Raw genomic sequence first — 23,678 nt, 5'->3', positions numbered from 1 at the left:
CTCAGGATGAGTGTCAGAACTATGTTCGTGTCCTCCTGTTGAACGGCAGCCGCTTGTTTACCTGTGGCACTAATGCTTTCATGCCCATCTGTACGACTCGCCCTATTACTGACATGGCGAGCGTTCTGGAGTCCATCAGTGGGGTGGCGCGCTGTCCCTATGACCCTCGACACAACTCTACAGCAATGATAACTGAGAGTGGAGAAGTCTATGCGGCCACTGTGACTGATTTCTCTAGCCGTGACCCGATTATTTACCGCAGTCTGGGGAACATGCCACCCCTGCGGACCGCCCAGTACAACTCCAAATGGCTCAGTGGTACAGTGGGACGACACACACACTTATCAGAGAGTCTGACAAAACCTGACAAGAACGCGTCCATTCCAAAATCAAAATTCCTGTATAAGAAATTATATTCTGCTAAAAGAAAATGAAGCCTACTTTTGGAGCTTATTTTTGTATTGTGAAATTATTTGACAATTCAGCTCATTTTGACCTACAGTATATTCTCATCACTGCAAAAATAATCATTCTTAAATTGTATTTTCTTGGTAGTATTTGTTGTTACTTTTATATTTATATTAGAAATAGCTTATTGTATTTATTGTAGCAACAAAATACTGTATTAGAGAATTCACCAATGAAAAAAAAATGAAAAAATTAAACACATTTAAAAGCTAAACATCTGGTTACATTATGTTTATGATTTAAAAATGCCTTTTTTAAAGATTTTATTTAAAGATATATAATTAGATTATTGTATTTACTGTTATGCATCATAAAATACTGCATTAGAAAATTCACCAATAAAAAATGAAAGGTAAAACATATAGATACATTGTTTTTTACGATTTAAAAATGTTGTATTAAATATTGTATTTTATTGTAATAAAAAAAATCTGTATTACAGTCATAAGAAAGTAAAATTTAAAGTCAATCATCTTAATAGTCTTAAATAGTCTTCAATTTCTTTTACGCAAAATACTTATTTCTTCTGATTTTGGGGTGAAATGCGAGTTGGACACGGTTTTGTGAGTCACCCATCTATTTATGGCTATGTATCGAAAAAAGTGTTTTGATAGTAATATATTGTATCATCTTTCTCTCCACAGAGCCTCACTTTGTCTCTGCGTATGAGGTGGGCCGCTTCACATACCTCTTTCTTCGAGAGAACGCAGTAGAACAGGATTGTGGGAAGACTGTCTTCTCTCGTGTGGCCCGCGTGTGTCAGAATGACATCGGTGGTCGTTTCCTACTGGAAGACACATGGACCACCTTCATGAAGGCTCGGCTGAACTGTTCCCGCTCTGGAGATGTTCCCTTCTACTACCATGAGCTGCAGAGCACCTTCTACCTCCCTGAGCAGGACCTCATCTACGGAGTCTTCACCACCAACGTGTGAGTGGATTTTTCATCACACACTGAAAATGCAATTCATAGAAGACCAACAGTCACACAGCAGGAAGTCCTGTAGTCAAGTTTTGTGACAATAATTACTTCTTAGACGTTATATATATAATAATATATAATATACAGGTAAGTAAGATTTGTTTTAAAGAAATTACAACTTTCATTCAGCAAGGACACATTAAATTGAAAAGTGTCATTATACATACACTCACCTAAAGGATTATTAGGAACACCTGTTCAATTTCTCATTAATGCAATTATCTAATCAACCAATCACATGGCAGTTGCTTTAATGCATTTACATTACATTTACATTTAGTCATTTAGCAGACGCTTTTATCCAAAGCGACTTACAACTGAGGACTAAACCAAGCGAGTCATCGTGAAGAGACAAAAACAACGCAAGAAGTGCTCAAAATACAAAGTTCAGACATTGCTCGGAGTAGCATAAGCCAGATAAGCAAGGATTTAAAGGAAAAGGAAAGGTTTTTTTTTTTTTTTTTTTGCTAAGTGCTCACGGAAGAGATGAGTTTTCAGTTGTCTTTTGAATGCTGTCAGGGATTCTGCATTCCGGATGAGGGTGGGCAGATCATTCCACCAGCGTGGTGCCGTGAATGAAAAGTGTGGTCCTGGTCAAGACAATCTCCTGAACTCCAAACTGAATGTCAGAATGGGAAAGAAAGGTGATTTAAGCGATTTTGAGCGTGGCATGGTTGTTGGTGCCAGACGGGCCGGTCTGAGTATTTCACAATCTGCTCAGTTACTGGGATTTTCACGCACAACCATTCCTAGGGTTTACAAAGAATGGTGTGAAAAGGGAAAAACATCCAGTATGCGGCAGTTCTGTGGGCGAAAATGCCTTGTTGATGCTAGAGGTCAGAGGAGAATGGGCCGACTGATTCAAGCTGATAGAAGAGCAACTTTGACTGAAATAACCACTCGTTACAACCGAGGTATGCAGCAAAGCATTTGTGAAGCCACAACACGCACAACCTTGAGGCGGATGGGCTACAACAGCAGAAGACCCCACCGGGTACCACTCATCTCCACTACAAATAGGAAAAAGAGGCTACAATTTGCAAGAGCTCACCAAAATTGGACAGTTGAAGACTGGAAAAATGTTGCCTGGTCTGATGAGTCTCTATCTCTGTTGAGACATTCAGATGGTAGAGTCAGAATGTGGCGTAAACAGAATGAGAACATGGATCCATCATGCCTTGTTACCACTGTGCAGGCTGGTGGTGGTGGTGTAATGGTGTGCGGGATGTTTTCTTGGCACACTTTAGGCCCCTTAGTGCCAATTGGGCATCGTTCAAATGCCACGGCCTACCTGAGCATTGTTTCTGACCATGTCCTTCCCTTTATGGCCACCATGTACCCATCCTCTGATGGCTACTTCCAGCAGGATAATGCACCATGTCACAAAGCACGAATCATTTCAAATTGGTTTCTTGAACATGACAATGAGTTCACTGTACTAAAATGGCCTCCACAGTCACCAGATCTCAACCCAATAGAGCATCTTTGGGATGTGGTGGAACAGGAGCTTCATGCCCTGGATGTGCATCCCACAAATCTCCATCAACTGCAAGATGCTATCATATCAATATGGGCCAACATTTCTAAAGAATGTTTTCAGCACCTTGTTGAATCAATGCCACGTAGAATTAAGGCAGTTCTGAAGGCGAAAGGGGGTCAAACACAGTATTAGTCTGGTGTTCCTAATAATCCTTTAGGTGAGTGTAAATTTTTAATGTTACAAAAGATTTCTATTTCAAATAAATGCTGTTTTTTTTACTTTCTATTCAATATTGATAATAATCAGAAATGTTTGTTGAGAAGCAAACCAGCATATTAGAATGATTTCTGAAGGATCATGTGACACTGAAGACTGGAGTAATGATGCTGAAAATTCAGCTTTGATCACAGCAAAAAAAAAAATATTTTTTATTATTTTGGAATTATTCGAATACTACATATTTATTTAAAATTGTAATAATATTTCTCAATATTACTGTTTTAATGTATTTTAGATCACATAAAAGCAGTCTTGGTGAGCATGAGAGACTTCTTTAAAAAAAAGAGTCTTACTGACCCCAAACGGTGGCCCTGAATGGTCCTGTTTTTCCATTCAAGGTTTTTAATGTAGAATTTGCTTCACTTCCCTCTCTCGTTTCTCCTCACAGGAACAGCATTGCTGCGTCAGCAGTGTGTGCGTTTAACCTCAGTGCCATCACACAGGCCTTTAACGGACCCTTCCGTTATCAGGAGAACCCTCGGACCAGCTGGCTTTCCACTCCCAATCCCATTCCGAACTTTCAGGTGAAGGAAATTAAATGCTGCAGCATTTTTTTTTCTTGAAGCCTTCTGGCACCAAATACAGTACTCAATCCGCGTTTCCACTGTCGGGCCAGTGCTAGGCCAGGGCTTTAAACGGGCCGTGCCGGGCTAATAGCCTCGGGCCAGTAGCACCTGGCCTGCGTTTCCACTGTCGGGCCAGAAGCTCCACAGCGCGTCACTAAAACACGCCCGCAACACGCCTCTCTGGAACGTCACACTAACCCATCATTTCACCAACAAATGGAAGTTTTATCAGAAAACTAATCAGAAAGAAATCACTGGAAACAGCGTGCATTGCAAAACAAACATGATAAAAGCGGCCGTTTGCTGGCATTTTTGTTGTTTACTTGAATATTTAAAACCCAAGCATCGATGTTTTACCACAGGTTTACAATAAAAAGTGATACATTGATCATAATGAATTAATTTATGTCAAAATTGCACATTAGTCACACAGAAATAAATGACGGTTAACGTTAGGTCTATTTCACAAAAGAAAGAGGACACACTTACATTATTCAGTCGAGGCTGTTTCTGTTTATTGGTAGTTACAGGACATATCACATTTAGAAACAATGATAATTTCTACAAATAATGTTATATGCCACCAAAAATACGACCTGAGGAGCGTTAGCACAGTCTCGACTCCCAGTAGCTACAGATATATTTTCAGTCAGAGAAACAGGAAGCTCCCGAAAAAAAGTAGATAGTCCGGTATAAAGAGACTACTAGTATATGTAGGCTACTGACAGATAAAATAAAAACATGATTGCGATAGCCTTTATGATTGGTCTGACTTCTTCAAGCGTTCACCATGTTTTTTTACTATGCGTATCTTCAAGCGTTTACTATGTTTACTATGGTAATGGTTAGCGCGCATATAGTCTTTTGCATCGCGTATAAATATTTCTACCTTATACAGTGATCAGAATCCACATCGGATCACAAACAGAAGGCATTAAAACATGAAAGTGAGTTAAATTATTTTAAAAGTCTTTAATGCTGACAGAATCATTCGGCACTCCTGTCTCTCGTAATCCCCGCCTCTGTTCGTAACCACTCCTCTAGCCCGAGCTGGCCCGCTTTGGCCCAAGGTATTCGACGGGCCAGAAATCCTGGCCGTTGGCCCCGAGTAAGCCCCGATCAAGCCCCGGAAGTGACAGTGGAAACGCGACTGGCCCTGGCACGCACTAGCACGGCTCGGCCCTGGCCCGGCAGTGGAAACGCGGCTAATTAGTTTTTTTCTCTCTTTCTCTCTTTCAGTGTGGGACAGTGAATGATTCGGGTTCAGGCAGTAATCTAACGGAGCGCAGTCTTCAAGACGCCCAGCGGCTCTTCCTCATGAGTGAGGTGGTTCAGCCCATCTCCACGGATCCTCTGGTCATGCAGGACAACATCCGTTACTCCAGGCTGGCTGTGGACATTGTTCAGGGGAGGGACACGCTTTACCACGTCATGTACATCGGCACAGGTAAAGGAAGCAAGGAAAAAATCTGACATGCATGTCCTGCAAAGAATTCAAAAGCATGTCCTCCATTGTGTTCTCCAATCTCTGCTGAAAATCCAGCATATATCAGCATGATTTCTATGTTGGTCCAGGCTGGGTTATGATGGATAGAGCTGGTATAGTGCTGGTCTAACTGGTGGACCAGCACTCATGCTTCTCATGCTGGGAACCAGTATCCCATCCCAGCAAGCAATTTTGCGTTTAAAAGACGTCTAATAGCCGTCCAAACACAGCCCAGACGTCTACATTTAATAGATGTTTAAACCATATCCCAAGAATAGACTAGAAACGACTAGTGTTTCACTGATTTTCACTGACAGCCCAAACTTTGCCTTGGTTTAGACGTCTGGGCTGTGCTTGGACGGCTATTACACACCTTTTAAACGCAAATTTGCTTGCTGGGATCCTGGATGCAAAACATACTTTATGCTGGTGACTGGATTTTTCAGCTGGGATGTTTAGAAGAACTTGCGCTTCTAATTGTAGCTGTTTTCTTTAATTGACCAATCAGAGCACGGCACCATCATTAAGGCCTTGTCCACCAATAATAAGAGTCTGCGTGGATGTTACTTGGAGGAGATGAACATTCTTCCAGAAAACATGCAGGAGCCAATCCTAAACCTACAGATTCTGCACAACGATAGGTCGCTTTTCGTGGGACTTCCCAGCAGAGTGCTGAAGATCCCTCTGGAGAGATGCTCCAGCTACAAAACTGAACAGTAAGTTACACACATACACACACTAGGACTGCAACCCCACTTTTTGACAACAGACTCATGATGTCAGAGCATCCTAACCTTGAACATGATTGAGCTGTTACTTTCACTACAGATTCATTTGCCGTCGTTTTGACCTGGTCACACATGACATCTAAACGAACACATGCTGGTGAATTACGGCAAAGGATGATTACAGAAAATGTCCTTCCGAGCTTCTAATGCACTTGGAGTCAGACAGGAAGTGAAGCTCGAGGAGGTGAAGTGAATGACAGTACTTATGGGTAGTCAGAGATATTATTATCTCATAAATTTTCCACCAAGGGCCGAGAGGCAGATGAATGATGAACTAGGTCATTTAAAAAAAAAAAAAATCGCTGTATCGTGTTCTCCGTCACCGCTATGAATAGAACACCTATAAATTGTCGAACATCATTAAAAATATATAATGCATGCATCACTCCTCACAGGAAATGACTGCATTTACATTACAGATCTAATTAGATATCGGATCCATAAAGTAATGGCCTCCTTCTAGACTCCACATGGATGAATTGGGCTTCTGAGCTGGATTTGTAAGGCCTTTCTGTGAATTTGTACCCTAAAACATGTTAAATTGGGTTTTAATATCAAGCAAAACATTGTTTCCGATCTGTTAAATGCCTTGAAGCTCTGATGTAGCATGTCACTGTATTTAAAATACACCATGTTACGTCAGTTTTTCTTCATCCAGCATGTCACGTCAGAAGAGGTTTTGCACGTGATCTGTCAGTTTAGTGGCGTGTGTGTGCTTATGGTTTGAGGGTGATGGTTATTACTTAAGAGGTGGAAGTGTGTCATTATGTGAGGACTGTGACGTCTTGGACTCTCTGCCTAAATTCCTGCCGCAGATGTTGTTGCACAACACTCAGAGTTACACAAGACAGAAACATTTGATATAAGATGCTGTTACTGGACATGATGAAACTGTTTGTGAAGCCGCTCAGTGTTTAACATGCTGATGCCATTACAGATTCTTCACCACGCACACGTACACACACATGGCAAAAGGTCAGATCTCACAAGGTTGTTACAAATAACTCTATTTTATACAAATGTTCATCTATGGAGTCTGATTGAGCTGCAAGTGTTTAGTCATTATAATTTTATATAACCTTTAATGAATGTAAATGTATTCTCGGTATGGCTTTTAGCATCTCCAGCACGATTTGCAGTTTTCTCTGATTACTTCATATGCCGGTGTGAAGTAATCGGATGTTCAGTTTGTTAGTGAACTCTGAGACGTATTTTTATGTTTGATTTTTGGGTAAAATATGACTCTGTATAGTGTACGGTTCAAAAGTTTATGGTCGGTAAGAATTTTTTATGTTTTTAAAAGTCACCAAGGCTGCATTCATTAGATAAAAAATACATTAAAAACGGTAATATTGTGAGATATTATTAGAATTTAGAAGATCTGTTTTTATTTTAGTTAATATTAAAATGCATTTGATTCCTGTGATGCAAAGCTGAATTTTCAGCATCATCCAGTCTTCAGTGTCACATGATCCTTCAGAAATAATTCTAATATGCTGATTTGATTCTCAAGAAACATTTCTGATTATCAATTCTGAAAACAGTGATAAAGTTCAAAAGAACAATTTATTTGAAAAATAATCTTACTGACCTCAAACTTTTGTGAGGTAGTGTAAATATGCTGCTATTTTACTGGTAACGTACGTTGTTTGATTTTTTTAATACCTAATGTCCTTCCTAAGAATGACACATCTTTAAAATAATGAAACGTGCTTCTGAATTAATAACACTGTTGCACTCAATTGAACCTAAAGGACACAAGGAGAAAAGCACAAGTCTATTAGCTCTAATAAATCACCAGAGATGCGGTCAGATATTCTTTATCTCCCAGAGCAGGATTTGATGCTGCTTGTGTTTTCTCGATAGTTACTGTGTAGATCATATCATGTTTTGATCAGATGCTTAGATTACATTTACACTTGATCAATCTCTGATTGGATCTCGACATAATAAATGTGTAGAGATATTCGACAAAATTTGCAAAACATTCATTATTGATTCAGTGTTCATTATCTGAGAGTCACCCAGAATTAGTTTTAATAATTAATTAGTATAATGAAATTTATTTGTTTTTTTTTTGGAAATTCATGCTTGAATTGCACTGAGATTTATTCCTCATTATAAAGCTGTGCAGAGATTGAAATCTCTCTTTTCTCTCTTGTTAAGTTCTCACAACACACTCTACACTGGTAGTTATTAAGTTGCTGTCATTGATTTGTGACTGTTTGTATGTGTGTGTTTCCGCAGGGATTGTCTGGGCGCCAGGGATCCGTACTGCGGATGGGACCGGAAAGAGAAGCGCTGTACGACGATTGAGGACAGTTCCAACATGAGCCAGTGGAGCCAAGACATCACAAAGTGCCCTGTAAGACCAATCTCTCATCACACAGAAGAGAAGAATCACACCTGACTTTAATATGTCAGGTGTTTCTTCTAGACGGCAACGAGATTAAATGATGGCTGTGTCCGAAATCTCCACTCAAACCACTACTCCCTAACCCCTATGTAGGGGGTAGGGAGTAGAGCACTATATAGTGAGCTCACCAGCATAATAGAAACACCACTTTCGGACACTACTCGATCGTCTCCCGGCCGGCGCCGTTGATTACGTCATTACTGTCGCACTATTTAAACGCGCCATCATCTGTCAGCTGGTGCCGAGCCAGCTCTGGGCTAAATAGATTTTTTTTTTATAAATACATTACATTATAGACCAATTTCCAGCCGACGTCACAGTTACGTCACGGCGCTAGCTGGTGGCAGAACAAAGGGAAAACTGGAGGCGGCAAATACAAAACCAGCACAGATTCGGCTACAAAATAAGGATCTTAAATTATTCTTATTATTATTAAATGTCATCTTGTTGTGTTGTTGGGTGCAAGAATCAATGAAAAATGAATATGCTTTTATCTGCAATTTTTTATTTCTAGAAAATATTCACCTCATTAAAATTGCACCGTAATGTCACTCTTTACATTGTCGTCTTCATGGCGCTGGCTAGGCAGAACTGCGGATCGTACCACACAAGTCTTGTACTTGACCATTCAGCACATAGTTATAGGCATCTAAAGATTTATATGCCCTCTGTTTCTCTATCGGGTAGGTGTAGAAGTCAGGCCACTCAACCGGAGGTAGCGTTAACGTTAATCCTGTCAGATCCTCAATCAATGAGTGTACGGGTCGGCCAATCTGGTTCCGTCCGTTAAAATTAACTTTTGCAAAAAACAATCGTGGTCCTGGACAGTGAGCGACCTCGCACATTAAGATAAAATCGGATTTTCTCCAGTCATTGTTAAAAACAAGCTAACAAAACTTGCAGACTTTACGTTAGTGAAGCGGCCAGAGGGATCGTTCTGCCACCACCTAAGCTCCGCCCACAGAAAAACGTCACCATGTTTACCAACTGAAAATTGGTCTCTATTGAGCTTATTTCTCCAAAATTGTAAAATTAAAAGTCATTTCTGGCCGTGTCTGTTATAATGCGTTACTCCACACATGATTATAACTTATAAACATAAATAAAATTAATACACATATTTCATATATTTTCATTTTCTTGCCTGTCGACATTAGGGAAAAAAAACAGATCTACGTTATCATATATCTTGCTCATAATACTCTTAATAAAACAGCTTTTAGACTCTGTGGAGATGCCACTCAATATTTATCTTTTTTGTTTGTTTGTTCTCGTGATTCAGAAGATTTTGTGGATTAGCAAAAGAAACAGGATTTCTAGACACAGAAAACGACGTGCTGTTCTCGCTACGCTAGCGAGACGTCGTCAAATTGCAAGTTAAAGATGAAGATGATGCTGATAGGTCTTTTACGATCAGCGCAATGCATGATGGTATGTAGGGCTTGGGTTAGTGACCATCGGTTGTACACTACTTTTCAAAATGCATTCTGGGATACATTGAGTGGACTATATAGGGTATAATAATCATCACTATACATTTGGACAGCACTACAAAATGGCGAGCTCACTATATAGTCCACTATATAGTGAGTAGTGGGAGATTTCGGACACAGCCGGAGAGTCAGTGGCTCTCAAACTCATTCTCACACCTGACTACCAAATAACTGAAAATGATAAAAACAAAAGATTTTTTTAAATTGAAAAGCCTGCAGTGAAAAACACCTGCAATCGTTTCAATTTGTAATGCCGTTGAAACATTCAAAAATATAACGGTAAGAGAGAATACTTTTAATAGATGTAAATATTAGCTCTTTTGGCGCCTCTCAAGCTCAGCTTCTTGTACGTCTTCTCGCGTTCACTTATGACGCCGTCTGCTGAAGAGATGTTTTTCGACAGTGAGGAACTTCTACGTCGGACTTGTTCAGACGGTGTTGAAGTAACGTTAAACGCTCTGAAGAAGAAAGACTCAGTGGAATTGGGGCTGCTTTATAAAGTTAGCGCACCAGCCGGTATTCACACACTTGAACTTCGTTGCAACGGCTGCTTTCTGTTATTATTTTTCTGCTTAGCTCCGCACCCCACACTTTGAGAACCACTGGAGCAAATGTTTGATTAGGTCTCCTTGGCCTGTACGACAGAAACATCCTAACTTAGAATCATATCCCATTCCTATCTGTCTAGGAACCATGGAACTTTTTCAGATCTTACTTACAAAAAATTACTCGCCGTAATGTCGTTCCAACCCCGTAAGACTTTTGTTCATCTTCGGAAACGCAAATTAAGATATTTGGGTAACACTTTACTTGAAGGGGAGTGCATAAGACTAACATGACACCTTCATAATCATGACATGACACATGTTATGAATATGAAGGAAGTTGTATGCATGTTTATGACAACTGTCATTAAGTGTCATTCACTCAATTATGACATTTTTAATGCAAATATGACATTGTTTGAGATGTCTTTGTTATGACACCTTGACATAAGCAAATACATCATAACCTGTCAGTGTCTTTGTCATGACAACTTGACATTACTAAGACAACACAACCTGTCATAAACATGACCTAGCAGATTAATTATCAAACTTAAGAAACCACTTAGCTTTATTGGTTAACATTACATTAAACTGACAGGTGGTTGGTTTTGACATTGGCTGTCATGAAGCCATTATAACTGTTTAATGACAAATTCAATTTGTACCACTGTAGTTGAGATCACGAAAAATATTCATGACACAGTTATAATGCCTCATGACAGCCAATGTCAAAACCAACCACATGACAGTTTAATTTAATGTCAAGTTGTCATGACAAAGACACTGACAGGTTATGATGTTATGGTTTATGTCAAGTTGTCATAACAAAGACATCTTAAACAATGTCATATTTGCATTCAAAATGTCATTATTGAGCGAAAGACACTTAATGAGTTGTCATAAACATGCATAAACCCTACTTCATATTCATGACATATGTCATGTCATGGTTATGAAGGTGTCATGTCAGTCTTATGCACACCCCTTCAAGTAAAGTGTTACCGATATTTGTGATTAAATCTGGGAGCTGTCTCACTCCTTCATAGGCTTCTATGTAATTTCATTCTGCCAGTCCAGAAAGTTAGTAAAGACATCGTTAAAATAGTCCAAGTGACAATAGTGGCGACGTGAGTTCACGAGAGCCGCGACGCATGCGCGAGAACTGAGAAGATGACGCTCACGATCATTTGATGGGAAAGTGTGAAAGGTAAGACATTCGATTTACGGTATTGGTAAGGCACTTTTACATTTTCTCGTTGGTTTCTCACGGTTCTGCGTCATCTTCTCAGTTCTCGCGCATGTGTCGCGGCTCTCGTCAACTCACTCAGAGGCTTACACAGAAGAAAATCAATAGTTGAATAAAGTCGTTATTTTGGGGTTTTTTTGCACACAAAAATATTCTCGTCGCTTGATAAACTTTATACTATTCTAATCTGTATTCTGTTCTATTTTATACTCTTTTATTATTTTCTGTTTTGTTCTGTTCCGTTCTATTATGTTTCGGTTCTATTCTGTTCTAACAGGATCTATTCTATACTGTTCTATTCTATTCTATATTCTGTTCTATTCTATACTCTTATTATTTTCTGTTTTGTTCTATTCTGTTCTGTTCTATTCTATTCTGTTGTATTATGTTTCGGTTCTTTTCTGTTCTAATATGATCTATTCTATTCTGTCCGGTTCTTTTCTGTATTCTGTTCTATTCTATACTCTTAATATCTGTTCTGTTCTATTATATTATATTCAATTATGTTCTATTTTTTTCTGTTCTGGTGTATTATGTTATATTCTGGTTTGTTCTATACTATTCTATTCTGTATTCTGTTCTATTTTATACTCTTTTATATTTCATATAGTTTTGTTCTATTCCATTCTGTTCTATACTACTCTGTTCTATTCTATTCTATTTTGGTTCTATTGTGATCTATTCTATTCTGTCCTGTTCTATTCTGCATTCTGTTCTATTCTATAATCTTATTTTCGGTTCTGTTCTATTATATTATATTCAATTATGTTATATTTTGTTTGATTTTTTTTCTGTTCTGCTGTATTATGTTCTATTCTGGTCTGTTCTATACTATTCTATTCTGTATTCTGTTCTATTTTATACTATATTATTTTCTGTTTTGTTCTATTTCGTTCTATTATGTTTCGGTTCTATTCTGTTCTAATAGGATCTATTCTGTTCTATTCTATTCTAAATTCTGTTCTATTTTATACTCTTTTATTATTTTCTGTTTTGTTCTGTTCCGTTCTATTATGTTTCGGTTCTATTCTGTTCTAACAGGATCTATTCTATACTGTTCTATTCTATTCTATATTCTGTTCTATTCTATACTCTTATTATTTTCTGTTTTGTTCTATTCTGTTCTATTATGTTTCGGTTCTATTCTGTTCTAACAGGATCTATTCTATACGGTTCTATTCTATTCTATATTCTGTTCTATTCTATACTCTTATTATTTTCTGTTTTGTTCTATACCATTTTATTCTATTCTATCATGTTTCAGTTCAATTCTAATCTAATATGATCTATTCTATTCTGTACTGTTCTATTCTCTATTCTGTTCTATTCCACACTCTTATTCATTTCTGTTCTGTTCTATTCCATTCTATTCTATTCTATTATGTTTCACTTCTATTCTAATCTAATCTAATCTAATATGATCTGTTCTATTCTATTCTATTCTATTCTATTCTATTCTGTTCTATTCTACAAAGATTACATTTCCAGCTCAGAGATTCTGAAGACCAGATTCATAACAATGTTCTTTGAGTACACCAACAATCTCTTATGAATTTTTGCGCTGGTCACGAAGAATCAAGTTTGTGCTGAAGAGCCTGAAGGTTAACCCAGCTGATCCAGACTCTGACAGTGTCAATTACACGCTGGTGTTCTGCACGACGGCTGGCCAATGTCACTCCTGTTCCCTCTCGACACTTCATTAGGTTCATAATTAGACATCACACATTTCCTATTATCTCTGATGGTTGGTGTCCTCAGAGGAGCAATAATAAACAAACCTAATTTTCTACCACACTGGAAGCTTTGGGTTCGCCCCAAGTTGTACACTTGTACTATCTATGCACTGAAAGTACTTTCTACCATGCTAATAGGCAATACCCACTGTTTCCATAGTAACGACTTTAATGACTTTGACAGTTAGGGAGTGTTTCCCCAAACTTTTACAGAAATCATTCCTAGAGTCGCTTTTGTTGTCCCGCCAGGCGTGATCATTGATGTTACTGTAAAAATAAGCATATGCAAAATGGTTACAAAGCCTAAACATGGTGTAAATCAACACTAACACCATTGAACTAAACTAAATATTAATGGAAGCTTCTGATCAGGAATAACATGGAACAGATACAATTGCAGACTTGTTTACGTTTTAAACATAACATTTCAGAAAACGTGTAATACAAAACAGTTGTCCTAATGTACTGTGATTAATCAACTAGGGAAGCTATGGTTTGCGTTTACCTTCACAGGAGCGGAAACTTACCCAAGATGGTGGATTTGGCCACTGGTCCCCATGGCAGGCTTGTAACCATGATGACGGAGGGGAAGGCACCAGCACGTGTCAGTGTCGCACTAGGTCCTGTGATAACCCTCGACCCCAGTGTGGAGGGATGAAGTGTGTCGGGGCCAACATAGAGGTGGCCAACTGCTCCAGGTACACTTACTGTACTCACCCATATCTTTTCCTTACAATGACCACGATACCGACCACACTTGTTGAAGCCAAAAAATGACAAAGCACTATAAAAGCACTCTGCATATTCAAACTTGTCATGTTGCGATTGGTTACTAGGCATATGAGAAACATGATATTTAGCATCACTGACAACAAACCTGGCATGACATATCTCGACTAGCAGTATTTGCACAAATGCGAACACAACACATACAGTATCATTCAAAAGTTTGGGGTCATGTTTTTCATGGTTTGAAAGTCATGCTCACCAAGGTTGCATTTATTTGATCAAAACTACATTAAAAACAACAGTGATATTATGAAATTGTATTACAATTTAAAATAACTGTTTTCTATTGCAATATATTTTAACATGTAATTCATTCTTGTGATCAAAGCTGAATTTTCATCATCATTACTCCAGTCGTCAGTGTCACATGATCCTTCAGATATCACTCTAATATGTTGATTTGCTGCTCAATAAACATTTCTGATTATTATAAATGTTGAAAACATAAATATTTTTGTGAATAGAAACAGCATTTTTTTTTTAAATAGAAATATTTTGTTACATAATAAATGTTTTTACTGTCACTTTTGATCAATTTAATGCATCCTTGCTGAACAAAATTAATGATTTATTAAAAAACAACAACAAAAATCTTTTGAATGGTATTATACAGTATATGGAAGCTGTTCTTTGCACAAAACACGTAGAAGACTTGAAATATAGCACACAAGTCATATAAGTGTTGGGGAAGCTACTCTGAAACTATAGTTTGACAAGTTACACATTAGTTAAAGTAGTTATGATACAGTCAAGCTACCCTTCTGAAAAAGTAGTTTGCAACACTACAAGTTACTATCAAAAAGTAGCTAAACTATTTTATTTACAACCACTTTGTATATAGCAAATAACTGAATAATTGTTAATGAAGCAGGTTCAAGGTAAAAGATTTGTGGTTTAAAACAACATAATGCAATACAATTGTGATTTCAAAGAGTAGCCGATTATTTTATCTTGTAAACTGTTCGTCAAAGCGAAAAAGTTACGCTACAACACTACTTGCTGGAAAAAGTAGTTAGCTAATGGAAAAGCTATACTGTTTTGAATTTGAAATCTTTATTTCGAACATGGAAAAGAAAATATATATAAATATAAAACAATGTTTAAAACATAGGAGAAAAAACAACAACAAATGAGCAGCAAACAAAGTACACTTCTTTCCTGTTAACATACTTCTATTACATGTGCGAAAAGGAGTAGGAAGAAGTAAAACTTATATACTCCTACCCCCTTAATTCTTACGGTCATTCATTTTACAATTTTTATATTATTATTATTATTATTATTATGTTGTTCTATACATCTCTACATATATATACACACACACACACACATATATATATATATACACATACAAACACATATACATACATACACATACACACATACACATCATAGTGACCACTGACAAGTATTTATTTATCTACCCTCAATTATGTACTTATTCAAGCAGCAAAAAATACCACCAAAAATAACAAAACAAACAAACAAACAAAAACAGTAGCTCAGTTTTAAAAGCAACTGAGCCACTGTCAAGCAACTTGTACTTGGCTCCTCCCCAACTCTGAGTCATATCGATATAGTGATGCATCTATGTGATTTTTCAAGTTTGATAGCACCCCTTATTCACTGTCGTTCCACAGAAAAGAAAGTCATAGGGGTTGGTAAGCGTATGAGTCAGTAATGTACATGATGGCAGATTAACTTTTTTTTTTTTTTTGGATGAACTAGCCTTTTAAAATCTGGAAAGTGGCAGGTGTAAACAGTGTGGTCAGAGTGATGTATGAGAGCCAGAGCGATCAGCCTGAAGTCTTCAATCACAGACAATTAAAGTGTCAGAAGCTTTTATTCCCTCTGATTCAGCTCTTCCGTGAGAGAAAGGAACCACCCAACGCTAACAGCTGCGGAGACTGAGACCTGGAGTCCATCAATCCCGAACACTGATACAGACGAGCTGCGTGTAACGTGTGGATGTATTCATTAACTACAAGATGCTGACGCCACAGTTCTGGCGGAGCTGCTCCTTCTTTGCGTGTCCCATTATCCTGCAGTCACCGAATCAATGTTCCAATTATTTCTTCACCTAGAGAGCTTGTTTAAACACACACATCACCAGGTCTGGGTGCAAGAAACTAACAGGACGCAATGTTTCAGCATAACAAAAGAACAGCAGCTGTGGCAGGATCTTTCAGCTGTAGCAGAAATATGATAAATGATCAACAGTTTGAGTAATGAGCTGATAATACATCTTTTTCAGAATGCTACTGTTAAAGGGTTAGTTCACCCCAAAATGAAAACGCTGTCAGTAATTACTCGCCCTCATGTTGTTCCAACCCCGTAAGACTTTCGTTCATCTTCGGAACACAAATTAAGATATTTTTGATTAAATCTGAGAGTTGGATCACTCCTCCATAGGCTTCTTATGGGATCGAAACTGGGGTTTTCTTACTCTTTTGAAATGAATACTCTTAATTTTTCAAACTTTGCAACAGTCCAAAGATCGTGTCCCAACCCTACCCTTCATATCGTTTAAAACCCGTATTACTTCCTTTCACACAGGATGATGAAAGTCTTGGACCCCATTTACTTTCATTGTATGGACAAAAACATTGAATGTCACATGAATATTAGATGAAAAGCTACCATACTATACCATAATTACTAAAGCTTAAACTTAAAATGAAAGTAAAATATTAATAAATACTGTAGTGGTATATCAATAATACTAAAATAACCCTGGAAAGTATGGACAAAAATAATTTGTGTTCCACATAAGAAGGCATGCTAGCATCGCTTATGATTTCTTCACAAAAATCGAGTTGAAACTGCTACAAAAGCAGTTTGATCAAATATCACCACCGTTATGACATCACAACCCTGCTCACATTTTCAACTCCTATACAGCATTTATCAGCTGCTGTGATGAACGATATAATGAAAGGTGATTGTACACAGAGGTTGGCCAATCATAATCGAGGTCATTTACATATAGACATCTTCTATATACACTACCGTTAAAAAGGTTGGGGTCTGTAAGATTTGTAATGTTTTTTAAAGAAGTGTTTTATTAAGTAACTCCTAACTCCTGCTTCTGTGTGTTCAGGAATGGAGGCTGGACCCCCTGGTCGTCCTGGGCCGAGTGCAGCACCAGTTGTGGCATTGGATTTGAGGTCCGTCAGCGTTCCTGCAACAACCCAGCACCCCGACACGGAGGACGCGTATGCGTAGGTCAGGCGCGAGAGGAGAGGTGAGGCCAGAAGAGAGATGGACAATAAGGCTGTTCTGTATGCTTTTGATTTGATATGATTTAATTTGCCACAAAAAACAAACTCGAGTGTTAATGCAAAAATGCAGTCTGTGTGAACGGCCCCTTGAAAGTAATTTTTTAGTGTATTCCAGCCTTAACTATAAAAGAACCAACTCCATAAGTGTATACGTGTTTGTTTGAGGTGACTGGAAGATGAATCGTTCATGTTTGTGTGATTCAGATTGTGTAACGAAAAGAATCCATGTCCTGTTCCGGTGTCCTGGGTCTCCTGGAGCGCTTGGTCCAAATGTAGCGTTGCCTGTGGTGGTGGAGTCCAATCCCGTGTTCGAACCTGCGAGAATGGCAACTCGTGTCCTGGTTGCCCTCTGGTAGGGTCTTCAACTAGTCATAAAATCAACAAAAACCCTGTTATAAACAAAAAATCACATCAGAATCTATCATGTGTGTGTTACTGCATCCAGGAGTATAAAGCGTGTAATTTGGACGCGTGTGCCGAGGTGAGGCGCACCACGCCGTGGACCCCCTGGTACGCTGTTAACGTGACTCAGATGGGTGCGAGACAGGAACAGAGGGTCAGGTACACCTGTAGGGCTCTCCTCGCTGACCCTCACGACCTGCAGCTCGGCAAACGCAAGATAGAGACTCGCCTCTGTCCCACCACTGACGGAGCTGCTGTCTGTGAGACTGACGGTACACGCACGCACGCACGCACACACACACTCACACACGCACACACACACACTCACACACACACAGACACACACACACACACACACACACACACACACAAACACACACACAGACACACACACTCACACCTACACACACACGCACACACACACACACACACACACACACACACACACACACACACACACACACACACACACACACACACACACACACACACACACACACAAACAAACACACATACACGATTTGGGAGGAAAATCTATTAAAATTCTGATTTAAAATGTGATTTAAAAAAATCCATGTTTGCTTGTTTGTAGGGTTACATAATTTGTCACAAATTGTTGTGGTTATATACGGAAGCGTATTGCATTCACTTGAGGAAAAAAAATCTACTCTGTTTTTCTGAATTAACAAGTTAATTATCTCAGAATTACAAGATAATTTTTCATGTAAAATTTTTTTTTGCTCTGTTTTTCTGAATTAACGAGTTAATTATCTCAGAATTACGAGATATTTTTTCATGAAAAAATGTTTTTGATTTTTTTTCCTCAAGTGAATGCAATACGCTTCCGTAGTTATATATTAATATGACTATAAAATAATAATTATAATTAATTAACTAAAATGAATTAATAAAAAATTAAACCAAATAAAAAATAATACTATTATAATACTATAATTATAAAATACAAAAATATTTCACTATAAAAATAGAGTATTTAAGAAAAATAATATAATAGTGATAATAAATCAAATTAGTAAATTGATTTTTTTTTCGTAATTTTTTTTTTTTTACAGTACAACTGTAAAATTGCAATACTAATATTTATGGCTGTCTTAATTTCTTCATTTTCAAACATGAAACCATTAAACTTTTATTTGACGGGAAACTCTTCCGCCGGTCTATAAGGACTTCTCATCACAAGTTTGGGAAGATGGCTGGTGCATGTTGCGTTCCCAAATGCACGTTAAAGCGACCCAAAGTGATTTTGATTGGTTGTGCAGCCCTCCTATACGTACACTTTTATGTTTGTAGGTCTAGTTGAGGACTTGTTGAGAATGGGTCGACCCGTCACACGAGTGCAAGGAGCCGCCTGGTCATCATGGGAAACGTGGTCTGCATGTTCCAAAGAGTGTTCCAAAGGCTTTCGCACACGCAAGCGCTCCTGCGCCACTCCTGATGGGAAGAGCACACCGTTCGCCTGCAGCGGGGCGCCCGTCGAGTATCAGGACTGCAACTCTCAGCCATGCCCAGGTCAGAGTTTCCTCTGACATATGACAGTCATGTCCTGTTATTAAAGGGTACATAACACACACAGTTTCTCATGTTAATCTTGGGTACCTATAGAGTAGTATTGCATCCTTCATATCTCCGAAGAGTCTTTAGTTTTATCAGATTTGTAAAAGACAGATATGCTGTACTGATTCTCCCCAAAAACAGCCGAACTTTGAAAGAGTGTATTTGGCACAGAAATATTTTTCAAATTTTCTAATATTCCAACAATTTTTTTTTAAACTTTGCGCATGTTTAGCATATGAATCCAACTCTTTAACAGTGTAAATAAGGGATTTAAGTAAGGGATAATGTACATCCAGCTGACCAATCAGAATCAAGTATTCCAGAGAGCTGACTTTAAAAGTCTTGCTGCAAGGAGTGTTGTGATGACGGGTGTTGTTTTCCAGTGAAGGGGGCGTGGTCATGCTGGTCTTCCTGGTCCCAGTGCTCTTCTTCCTGTGACGGCGGTCACTACCAGCGCTCTCGTACCTGCTCTAACCCCACGCCTGCTCATTCTGGAGATATCTGCATCGGTCTGCACACGGAGGAAGCTCTCTGTAACACACACGAGTGTGAAGGTGAGAAAACAACAACTTCGTGTTTTCTCAACACGATTTCTCTTAAAGTCCCCCTGTAGTCAATAATTGTTAAAACTCATCTTTGATCACCAAAATGACATATTTAAATGTTTTTTCCTTGAAATTCATGCCTTAAAATAGCTTGAATGTAACTCTACACCCTTGCCTCATTTAGTACACGCGGTTCTATGAATATGCAAATGAGCCCCGCCTCCACTCACTCACTCAGCTCAGAGATCCACTGGTTGACGATCACTCGTTGATCTGATTGGTTACAAGGTCGTTTGTGACGTCAGAAACACCAGCGATTTCAAACCGTGTTTTTGAGACTGTCTTTGGTTCACTGCAGTTTTAAGGAGGAAATACTCAGCAATGCTGTCGACTTATGAACTTACACATGATTTGTCTTAAAGCATATTAAAAACACCACATATACATATTAACAACATTGAAAACTTAATTTTCATATTTAAATTTTAACTTTTTACAGCTTTATTAATGATTATTTTAGTACTTTTAAGAAATAAATATATAGAAAAAAGAAAATGTTGGCGTTTAATAAAAAAAGCATTTGAACAAAGAGCTTAGAAAATTGTGTTATTGTTAAAGACTACTTCCGGATCGAGTTCCGAACGATGATCAAAAACATAGATGCGAAACATAATAAACATGGATTGCCGGAAAATTGGCAGGGAAAGAGTTAAATACTCTTTATGACTGCATTCATGATAACTAATGAAAACACATTTGTGTTCTGTTGTTTCTCACGTGTGTCAGGTGGGTGGGGGGCGTGGTCAGAGTGGGCGGAGTGTAATGAGGAGGGGCAGCAGCTCCGCGGTCGGATATGTGAAATTAACTCCTCTTGCCAAGGAAACTCTACAGATCAGAGAACGTGTCGGCCCAATGAGAGCGCAGGTTAGTTCCTTTCCCTCTTCTCCTTAAATCCTGCCTGGCGTCTCAGACAGGAGAGTTTCACATCGTTTTCTTAATTCTAGTGCTGTCAAAGGGACAGAGGAGGAACTCAAACTGTGGAGGTAAATGCAACTTAAGAAAAATCAAACAGCATTGAGGTTTTCATGTGGCTATCGACCGTAGGTAAACGTTTGTTTTCGTCTCCTGCAGGGTTTTCTCTGTTCCACTTGGTGCTGACCGGCGCATGTTGTTTTGTGGGAGCTGTTCTGCTGTCCGTCCTGGTGTACGTGTACTGTCAGAGACTCCGCAAACCTCCTCAAGAATCCGCAGTTATTCATCCCAGCACTCCCAACCACTTACACTATAAAGAGAACAGCTGCGCGCCCAAGAACGACTTATACACACCCATGGAGTTCAAGGTATCCCATCATCCCACAGGGGTCTGTATCTCTTGTGCAGTGGTCCTTGACTTGTGGTTCATAACACTGATCAGCGCAAATAATAAAATGCTTTAATAATATAATCATGCATTGTTAATATAGAGAAATAAATAGGCTTAAACCATTAAAGGGAAGTCCTATAATTCAAGGAAGCAAACTTTTTAATTGTGCATATTGGTCTGTGAAGTTTATATATATATATACATTATATTAATGAATTATTTATTTATTTAATCATTTTAATAATAAAAGTTTAAGTGAAAAAAACCCCAATTATATTAGTTTTACTTTTAAATTGTAATATTTTTATATACCGGTACATTATATTATTATTATTATATTTACTTTTTGTTTTATTTACTGGTCTTGTGTTGTGTGCACATGATATATTTGCTGTAAAATCAGTATCTGAAGCAGTTGAGATCCACGACTCTCCCTAATCTGTCTCGGAGGAAACGGCTCTCGTTCTATAAATCCGTCTCATCTATCATTCTTCATTTTCCGGTTCCGTCTCTTCCCTCGGAGCGTTGACATCAGAGGACCGCTGCAGCATGATGCAAAACACGCCGTGGCCTTTGAAATATTGAAGAGACTTGTCCAACATCCCTGAGCTCACTTTTTGTGTTTTCCCTCTGTTCCCCGCAGACTCTGAATAAGAACAACCTGCTTCCACCTGATGAAAGCTGCAACTTCTTCCCATCAGCCTTGCCACAGACCAACGTCTACGCCACCACGTATTACCCGTCTCCTCTGGGCAAGTATGACTTTCCTTCCATGGACCCACCTTGCAGCTACATGCACAGCTGATGCACAAAGACACACATCATGCTTTCTTAGGGGTGTGTGACCACGGTTACACACCCTTATCCGTCCATGCAGATGCATTGGAAAATGCATGGATCCACAGGAAGGTCGAGCGCATAACCTGCATCTCAAAAGATGCAGGAACACGCAACGGATTGTTGTTCGGATAAGACGGGCCCATGTAGTTTTCTTGTAGCATTTCCTTTCCTAAATGTCATCTCAATCTGGAAGTCACGGGTTCAGTTGATCACATGCGTTGTAATAACTACAGACTGACACTCACAAAGCATGCTCACTTCCTAAAACGCAGAGGAGCGAGAGGATTTCTGGCATCTTCGCTCTTCACGTGAAGCTCAAAACCGAATGGTGACGCACTGCTTCGTGTGCCGGCGTCTTCAGCTTTTGTGTTGTTTTTCACAATAGAAAAAAATGCAACGCAGAACTCGTTTTGAGTCGAATGGTTCCAGGCAGCTGTGACGTCCCACAATAAGCCTGAACATCTGTTTCTCTTATTTTTCCCTGGTTTATGTCCTTTCGGCTCCAGAACTCAAACGGTGGATGTGAGATACATGGACTCAGGATTACCGGTGATGCGACTGGTTAACGTCACGCCGGGCGAGGAGCTGTGTACAGACTGTTATCTTCGCCGTCCAATAAAAGACTAGAGCTCATGGATATATGGCCGTCCACACACTCTTACACATGTGTTCACCAGTATCAATATGTCTGTCTGCCACTTTTTAAAGGGAAAGTTCATCCAGATGATGACAGTTCTGCCATCATTTACTCACCCTCATGTCACTCCAAACATTCATGGCTTTTTCCCAAGGCAAGACACTACCGGTGAGGTCGGCGGGATATAAACATAGTCCTAAACTTATCCCTAAAATCAGTGGGAAATGATGAATAGTATGGAGCATCTTGTTGTGAGCCTAAACTTGATATTAACTGTAAATCTATCCCTCAAATCTGATTGGTTGATTGGAATGTTGATCCAGGAAAATGTTCCTGGAAATCACGTGGTGAATAGGGTAAAAGAATTAATTAGATAATATAAATCAGAAAATACTGTAAACAGAAAAAATCCCCATATTTTTAGGAATTAACTGTTATATAAAACAGGTTAATGATATATTGAACAAACCCTTCTGTAAAAACCTTCAGAATATAGATATTGATAAAACAGGAAAGTTTGCTTTGAGAAAACAGGTATTTATTATAATTGAAATCTACATATGCAAATAAATGTAATTACACAAACACTTAAATGTGTATTTTGGAGCTAAATCTGAAGAAAAATCTCAGTTGACCAGTGCATGAAAAAACAATGGTTCTGTCAGCAGTGTCTTTGTCTTAAGTGGAAGTGGCTCTTTTCCATACAGTGAAGTGATCAGTGGCCAGTCAAGCCCTCAAATGTGTCATTAAAGGAGTCCATAT

The 23,678-nt window shown here is 38.7% G+C and overlaps 1 protein-coding gene across 2 annotated transcripts in view; it reads left to right on the top strand.

Annotated features, from left to right (window-relative positions):
* The window catches only part of sema5bb (sema domain, seven thrombospondin repeats (type 1 and type 1-like), transmembrane domain (TM) and short cytoplasmic domain, (semaphorin) 5Bb), a 73,029-nt gene extending 50,414 nt beyond the window's left edge, over nt 1-22,615 (top strand). The window contains exons 7-22 of one of the 2 annotated variants that reach the window (XM_056241556.1): nt 6-318; nt 1,113-1,398; nt 3,597-3,732; nt 5,014-5,221; nt 5,769-5,976; nt 8,296-8,413; nt 13,998-14,182; nt 17,374-17,517; nt 17,759-17,906; nt 18,000-18,228; nt 19,268-19,486; nt 19,915-20,085; nt 20,863-21,000; nt 21,081-21,119; nt 21,208-21,416; nt 22,083-22,615. In XM_056241556.1, the coding sequence (XP_056097531.1) occupies nt 6-318; nt 1,113-1,398; nt 3,597-3,732; nt 5,014-5,221; nt 5,769-5,976; nt 8,296-8,413; nt 13,998-14,182; nt 17,374-17,517; nt 17,759-17,906; nt 18,000-18,228; nt 19,268-19,486; nt 19,915-20,085; nt 20,863-21,000; nt 21,081-21,119; nt 21,208-21,416; nt 22,083-22,244 (2,913 nt within the window). In that variant the 3' untranslated portion in view covers nt 22,245-22,615. Of the gene's footprint in view, nt 1-5; nt 319-1,112; nt 1,399-3,596; nt 3,733-5,013; nt 5,222-5,768; nt 5,977-8,295; nt 8,414-13,997; nt 14,183-17,373; nt 17,518-17,758; nt 18,229-19,267; nt 19,487-19,914; nt 20,086-20,862; nt 21,001-21,080; nt 21,120-21,207; nt 21,417-22,082 lie in introns of both variants that reach the window. The other variant, XM_056241555.1, reaches the window with a different exon arrangement.
* Nucleotides 22,616-23,678: the final 1,063 nt, after the last annotated feature.

Source organism: Rhinichthys klamathensis, unplaced genomic scaffold (assembly GCF_029890125.1).
Source record: "Rhinichthys klamathensis goyatoka isolate OS25496 unplaced genomic scaffold, OSU_Roscu_1.1 h1tg000654l_1, whole genome shotgun sequence".
Taxonomy (NCBI): Eukaryota; Metazoa; Chordata; class Actinopteri; order Cypriniformes; family Leuciscidae; genus Rhinichthys; species Rhinichthys klamathensis.
This window is presented reverse-complemented; position numbering and strand designations above follow the sequence as displayed.